At 42.8% G+C, this 8,421-nt stretch overlaps 1 protein-coding gene across 1 annotated transcript; it reads right to left on the reverse strand.

The window, feature by feature from the left end:
• Positions 1-653: 653 nt before the first annotated feature.
• On the reverse strand, positions 654-5,838 carry dhcr7 (7-dehydrocholesterol reductase; the record flags this gene model as incomplete). Its single annotated transcript, XM_083759882.1, has 7 exons — positions 654-1,219; positions 1,617-1,748; positions 2,054-2,258; positions 2,726-2,939; positions 4,078-4,168; positions 4,475-4,697; positions 5,735-5,838. 7 exons carry the CDS (start codon positions 5,836-5,838, stop codon positions 755-757), a joined length of 1,434 nt encoding a protein of 477 aa, XP_083616008.1. The 3' UTR covers positions 654-754.
• Between the last annotated feature and the right edge of the window lie 2,583 nt (positions 5,839-8,421).

Consider the following 8,421-nt stretch of genomic DNA (forward strand, 5'->3'; position numbering starts at 1 on the left):
CACCTTTCCACTCATTCTTCGTTCTACATCAGTGGTTCCCAAACTCTTCTGAAACAGGGTCCACTTCAGAATCTTGAAAGCGTTCGTAGCCCACCAATCTGAACTCTTCGGCTGCAGTTTTAAGTGGTCAGATGGGTGGGCCACGTGCATATAGAGCGTTTATTTTTATGATCAATCAATCGACTGTGTTCCGGCTTGGATCACTGTAATGTAGTATACTTTAAAGGGAGTTTCACAAAAAAAAAAGTAATTGAAAAATCACAGCACCCTCACGCATTGGAATGTTCTTCTAAAGGGTGAGGGGCCGTTATTTTTCCATTGTTTTATTTGAAAGTGAAATATCCCTTTAGGTTCTTATATATTGGAATCACTATGAAAACACATTTTCTTCAAGGTGTTAACACATTCTGAACGGGCACCCATTTTGGTGTCAGCATCATGTTATGCTTTAACTATTGAAAAATAGCAGATCTACAAGCTCATATCGCGCCACCGAGTGGCGCGATACGAGCTTGTAGGTCTGCTATTTTTGAAAAATCGAAGAACGACATTTTTAGAATTTTTTGAATCTGATCTCAGGTCAGAATGGGTTAATCAGACCAGTGTGTGTCCAGTGGAAACCTCGTATGAATCTGATCTCAGGTCAGAATGGGTTAAAGAAAATTATTATTTGGGGCCTTGGGAATACCCTCTGGAGCCACAGGTTGGGAATCACTGTTCTCCGTGTCTCAAACTGCCCCCTGCTCCGTCTCTTTTAGAACATCCCGGGGATGAGTCGGTAGCGCACCGTGTCGGTGTAGCGCTTCCAGTCTTTGCCGTACTTGCTTCCGCAGCGGTGCTCATCTCGCACACACCGGTGCACCAGCAGGATGGTCATGTAAACTATGTAGAAGTACGGCAGCACGTGGCCAAAGCCGCAGGCGGCGCAGTACGCCAGCGAGCCCATCAGGTCGCCCGTGTAGTTGAAGTGCCGCGCCACGCCCCAGAAGCCCGAGGTGAGCAGCTTGCTGTGGTGGACCCCGCCGTCTGCGGAGCGGTACGAGCACTCGATGTAGGTGGGCTTACGGCCCCAGATGGCACAGGCACCTTCGGTGCGGCGGAACAGGTCCTTCTGGTGGTTGGTGGAGCGGAACACATAGTAGCCCGCCAGGCCCAGGGTTAGGACGGCCAGTGCGTGCGGGGTCGAGAGCTGGACGGGGTGATAGACCAGGTACAGGCCCTGCAGAGAATCAGAAAATAGAGATAGATGGAAGCAAATGGAGACAAGAGGACGGAAACAAGGAGATGAGATGAGAGGTACAGTAGACACAGAAAAGAACAAAGTGAGTCCAAGTTACAATCATGATTATTTTAAAGCTCCAACATGTTACTTTTTTTCTCCTACTGACAGTCATCTTTACCATGGTTGGAGACAATCTCCATATAGCTTTACATACAGTATACCTTTGACTGGCAGAGAACTCCATCTGTCTAGCTACGGTAGTAAAAGACAGATTCCATCATCTCTTTCAAAGTTTACAATAAAAAATAAGTATACAAGATTAGTGTCAATGGCTGCTACACCGGCTTGTTTGTAGTCCAAGAATATCAGTCGCCAAAACATAAGCTTTTATTACCTGTAGTGTGTAGAGGAAGGGCAGCCAGACACAGTCTCCCCAACCCAGGTACCATCCAAAGTGGTCATGGCAGATGTCGATGGTCTTCAGGTACCATGCCTCATTCCAGAAGAAGTCCAACACATAGATTGCCTACAGCAGCACACAGTCAGTACATGATTACTGAAAGTTTATTACACACAGCTTATTTGCATTAGGAGTCGGACATTAGCATTACAATATCAACAGACTCCACATTAATCTGAGAACATCTGAACTGCATAAGTTGTCCAAAATGCATATATATATTTATCTAATTGATAAGATATATTTATCCCTCTTGACGCAATACCATTCCTTATAAAAGCTCCTTACAAGGAAAATATCCTTAAAGTATCATCCTCTCCACCCATGTTTCCTTCTTCTAACCCCTGCCCATGTCTCTCTGCCCTCTCCACCTGCAATATGTTGACCAGTATCATGGAGTTGGTGACATGTCCGTAGAGCTCCTGTTGCTTGGCCATGTAAGACAAGTTGATGAGGGTCCACGCCACAATGCCCGGCCGTCCGTTGAAGAACAGCTTGAAGTCAAACCACTTGCCAATGCGTGGGTTGAACTCAATGCCCATCATGTAGTTGTAGAACACATTCCCTGTGAACTTGCTGTAACAGAAAAGACAGGGGAATGTATAACTGTAAAGAGGCCACAGTGCATAGAGATGTATTGTATGTATGTATTATTATCACCTAGCATCTTATTTCAAGAAAATAACATAACTTCAACAAACATTTGTCGAGAGACTGAGAGGCAGATGACCAGGTAATAATACTGTACATAAAATGTTAATGTGGAAAACATAATGCTAATCAAATACAAAGAGACAGGACAGGGCATTTACCATGTCCACCATCATAAATAGAGCATTGTATACATCATGTACTGTATGTACATTAAGTCTGACAGATTATGCAGACTCAATTGTTTGTGTTGATTCACATCGCTAACCACAGCTAGTGGCTAACTTATACTTTGTTGTACAACCACCTGTTATTTTCTACCAGTGACGTACAATGGATTAAAGGCTTATGCACAAATATTCTCATTTTTGCTTGTTGACATGAGTCCTCACCAGTCCTCAGCATTGGTGGGGAAGAAGTGAGCCTTTATGAAGGCAAAGGTGGAGACAGCATAGCCCAGAATGTTGGTGCACCACATCAAGGGGATCCAGTTGTCCACGATGATGGTGGGAGAGAACCAGTGGAAGTGGTGTGCGTTGGCCAGCCACAGGGCATGGGTGATCAGCCAGCATTGGAGGCCATTGACCTCATATTTGTTGACCAGACCTAAAGCGTTGATGGAAAGTGCAGTAGATGCCAAAGTTTGGTTTTGTTCATCAACACACATACTGTACTGTACCAAGCCCAAAACAGGCACACCCCCAACAATGTAAGCAGCCAAGCAATCAGCACTTTTCCAACAGGAATGCATTCCAAACAGACACATGCTGCGAGTGGCCATGCCCTGAACAGGTACTTATTTTCAGTGGTATTATATTTTTTCCAATTACAATCCTGAAGTGAAAATTGAATTCAAGAAGCATGCGTTTCCAACAAGAATTAATTTAAAGTTTGTGGATCCTGGACCAACAGAGGGTTTGAGGTTACACCCTGACTTTAACTAGCCAACATGTAACTTAACCATCTCTACCATCATGCATAATCATAACCATTTTAACTCGAGAAATAAAACCGGGAGCAAAGCACTGGTTCACATTGATATTAGGTAATAAAATGTATTCAACTACTAACATTTCAACGTGTGGTGCATGTTTTTCATTATTAGTCAAAACGACATGCCAAACAAGGTTTTTGTCCCAGACACAAGTTTGCCCACGTCTGAGGGCCAACAGTTCCTTGTTATTGTGGGTGTAACGTGTAAAACTTCTTTCTTCACAACCATTGTAACGTTATACCTGAAGTCAGTTTGGCTCTAGCCTGAGCTAACACTAGACATTTCTGGCCTAGATGGGAGGGTCGCGGCTCAGAAAAACGCGCACCCTGATTGGATCTCATCGATCTGTCCGTCACCCCCGGCCCCTCCTCTCCCCTCTAGTGCAGCGCTACGTCACATCATTTGGAGCGACGCCCACCCGGAAGGGTTGACTCCCACTTTTAGACCAGAGCGGCCAATACGTTCCTCCAGGCTTTCAATGTTTGCACCAACAAAGTGAAAGCCTGGTACCGAGGCTAGTTTGGCTCTGGCTCAACCATGCAATGTGTTGTTGGTTCAGGAGCCTATACAATACCTATTACATGTTGAATTACAGGTATGACATACATGAAGGTGTGCAATAACTCTGTGTGTGTGTGTGTGTGTGTGTGTGTGTGTGTGTGTGTGTGTGTGTGTGTGTGTGTGTGTGTGTGTGTGTGTGTGTGTGTGTGTGTGTGTGTGTGTGTGTGTGTGTGTGTGTTAGTATGTTACCTGCGGGAGTGCGACCTCCTTCCTGGACTCCCCCAACATAGCCAGGGATGATCTTATGAGTGATGTCAGGTATACACATGTAGAGGAATACCTGAGGGACAAACAGAGCTGCTAAGCTACAGTGTCACCTCCATAATCTACAGAAACACTTTCCAAACACCTTTTCATTCACTTCAAGTTTCCGAGTATAGATTTAAGATTTTCATTCCACAATACACTGCCTTCAAATCCAGTCATACATTCCAAAGGGCCACAAGTTGTGGCCCTTTGGAATGTTAGAAACTGCTGACATTGCTGTGCGCAATTTCCCTTTCTTTATGGTTATTGTTAGCACAATCTTCTCCTCCCTTCTCTCCTCTTCTCTACCTGACATTCTCTTTTCTCTCCCGTTATTTACCTGGAAGGCCACCCAGATGGCATATATCTTGGCAGCGGGCCATGTAAACGAGGGTGACCGGGCCCAGATGGAGAGCAAAGTTGTCTCTCCCTGGTAAAGCTCCATGAGCGGCTGGCTGACAGAGCACTGGTACTGGTCACAGGCCATCACGAAGTAGAAGACGATGAAGGGAGCGAAGCAAAGCAGAGCAATTACAGCACTCAGGGAAAACCAGTCCACCTCCCTGAAGATAAATAGGGGAAAACGATATAGGTTAAGAGATATTGAAACGGATGATAGAGCAAGGTAGACATTAAAGAAAACTAAGTCTACATAGACTGGGGCGGCAGTGGGCTAAAATGGTAAATGGTAAATGGTGCATTTATATAGTGCCTTTATCCAAAGCGCTTTACATAGATTGTGCATTACATTCACCCATTCACACACACATTCATACACCGATTGCGGCGGAAGCCATGCAAGGTACCAACTAGCACATCGGGAGCAATTTGGGGTTCAGTGTCTTGCCCAAGGACACTTTGACATGTAGACAGGAGGAGCCGGGATTCGAACCGCCGACCCATGGATCATTGGACGACCTGCTCTACCTCTTGAGCCACAGTCGCTCAGGGGGTAGAGTGGCCAGTAGAGCGGCCGGATGGGAACCATGAAGCTAACAACTCCCAGTTCGATCCCGGGTACCCCCAGAGTTAATGTCAAAGTGTCCTTGAGCAATACTGACTGACACAGTGACTGTGTGAATGCAATGCACACTTGTCGTATATGGACTCAAATAATTCTAACTATAATCATTCTTAATCAACTACACTCTGTGCTAAGTCAATGTACTTTGGATAAAGGTACTGTATAAATACACCATTTACTTTTTAGATATAGTCTGTCACACTACCCGGATTGCAGTGACAGCCAGAGGTTACCTATGTGCTTAGAAAACCTTGACCGAGACACTGCATGTACAGTACATCTCTACCAGATTCAAGGGCAGTGGTCTTGTGTGTTTTAGGGGAAAGTGAAAAATTACTTCTTAATGTAATATAATATAATAATTTAATGAACAGATTTCTACAGGATATTATATTCCATGATAAATAAATGTATTTTTAAATGTTTATACTGGGTTTAGTTGGCTTCTGGGTCAGCCAAAATCAAGCTCTATTATGTATTTTATGACTGGTTGAGGGAGGGGAACCGTTTGTTCTTGTGGAATGCCTGATGCAGACAAGAACATGGTCCAAAGGATCCATCACAATGTGAACTCACCACGCTCTCCCCCACTGGGCTACCTCCACCTTCTCCTCAGAAGCTGTTCCATTTGTTGGCTTGGTTCGCCTCCTAGAGGCCTCCATGGTCACTGCACCATTCATCTTAGTGGAGGAAGAGATATCATCATCATCATCATCATCATCATCATACTATAATTCAGTAAATGTCTGAGTGTGTGTCTGTCTGTGTGTCTGTCTGTCACTGTGACTGCCGTAGCTCCTCACTGCCTGCACCAATCGCTTTTTTGATGAATTGAACAATGTGGACCCTGTTGTAAACAAGTGTAATGCTTAATTGGGTCGTCCACTCACAGTTGACAGTCTTTGTATTGAGTTTGTGCTTAAAATGTACTGTAAATTCTACAAACTGTTAATAAATATTTCAATCAATCAATCAATCCCACTTTTCACACAGGCATTGACCATAATAATATGGAGGTCTTAACGAAGCCCTTTATTCGATTTGACACATTAATGATTAATAATGAATTTATTAGTGAATTATAAATGCGAAAACGCACCCCGTGGCCACAAGGGGGGGGGGGGACATCTCACAACGGGTAAGGACTAGTTGAAATAATTAACCATCTAATTCTTGGAGATATTAATATGACTTACACAATATTATGTTAAGTTAATGTTATGTTTACTGTGATTTTAAAATACTGTAACATTTACATATCATCCACTAATGGAGCACTGACAGAGCAGAGGAGAGCAGAGGTGAACATACTTGTCATTACGCAACATGTCAGAGCTCACTGACACAAGTCAGTCCTTTACAAGCTACACTATAATGGTAAAATATAATGATAATAATAGCATAATAGCATAATAGCATAATAACTCAATTAAAACGGTAATTGCAGTGCCAAGAGTGAAACTGTAATGTGGTCAATCAAAGTGCATCAGATGTCCTTGGCGATGACGAGTGATAAACCTTCTGTGGAGGCCAGTCAGATAACACAAATGTACCTTATATTTTACACTAAGCCATCATCATCACCAGTTGAAAATAAACCAAACTCGTCATCACCTGACCTGCATCTTCTTTTGACTATAAGTTCTATTTGATTATAGCAGCACTGTAAGCTCATAGATTTGTTTTACTTTGTGCCATGTAGGCCTATGTATGCATTCTATCTATAGTTGACAATTTGAAAGGAATAGGCCTATTTTATGCACTCAAACAAACAAACAAACAAACACGGAGTCAAAGTAAATGTCATGTCAGCAGATACTGGAGTTGTATTGTGTGGGGGAGTAGTAACCTATACTAAAGGCAAGTCAGTTCTAACTTCTGTCACACATCCAAATATGCAATGTCCTGCTTTTAATCTACCTTGCCCCTGACTGATGTGTTATAAGAGACTTTTGCACACTATGCAATGTCTATCAGACCTTCATCAGAGCTCGACAGGAGGCAACAACATTCCATAAACAAACACAACAGCTCATTGTACCTTTTCTCACCCTATAGCATTACTTCTGCCAGACTGTCTGCAGAACCACTTGTTCTAGAATAGGGTGAATAATTAAAGGGCTAGATGTGAGTATAACTCCCATCCTTTAGCCTATCCACACTTTTCCTGGGCTGTGTGTGCTCCAGTTCCTGTCGATTTGATCCAATGAAAGCCAATGGAACTGGTCAGATGACCAATGATATCCAATGAAATCATTAGGAACTGGAGCACACACAGCCCAGGAAAAGTGTGGATACTGTTTCTAACTTTCTATTGAATTATGGCTCGGCTATAGCTATAGCCAGGTATATAGCCCAGCCTATAATGTAGGCTACATTATAGACAGCATGCCGCATCATAGATATACTTAATACAACATCAAACATATGCTGATCTAGCTAAAGTCGCATCAATGCCTAGGAAGTGATGATTTACTGTAGATAACTTACCACTAGGCAGGTTGTTACTGCGGTGTCGGGTCTCCTCTTTACGGCCAGATGCTGGAGAGGAGATGATATAACGACCATGAAAAACGTCACATTATCACAGACACTCCGCCCACAAGAAGACAACGTAACGACGCACAGCCAACCGTGTACCTGCGAGGCGGGGTTGAGAAGTCACCCTGTCCTCTGATTGGTTTCCGTGGACCTGGAACCACCAGCGCCTGATGATTCTATACAAATAAATAGTGTATGATGATTTTGATTGATTGATTGAAATATTTATTAACAGTTTGTAGAATTTACAGTACATTTTAAGCACAAACTCAATACAAAGACTGTTAACTGTGAGTGGACGACCCAATTAAGCATTACACTTGTTTACAACAGGGTCCACATTGTTCAATTCATCAAACATTATTATTATTATTAAACTATAAACACAACATCCTGTGGGAAATACACCTGCTGCATGCTTTATCAGCTGGTTGCATTAATTAGTGCAGACATGTATTAGTCAACAATAAACTATTGCTATTACCAGACACTGTGGGCAAGTGGTTATAAAATGGTAAATGGTGCATTTTATATCTTTATCCAAGGCGCTTTACATAGTATATTTCTTAAGGGCAGTCCAGGACAGTTATGATGAATTCCTGTTCTGTTCTTTAGCTACATAGAAATGTCTATTTGTATGTCTCTAAATGTTTGTATGTCTCTAAATGTTTTGATGAATTGAACAATGTGGACCCTGTTGTAAACAAGTGTAATGATTAATT

The sequence above is a fragment of the Protomyctophum parallelum genome (genome assembly GCF_964188405.1).
Source record: "Protomyctophum parallelum genome assembly, chromosome: 2".
Lineage (NCBI taxonomy): Eukaryota > Metazoa > Chordata > Actinopteri > Myctophiformes > Myctophidae > Protomyctophum > Protomyctophum parallelum.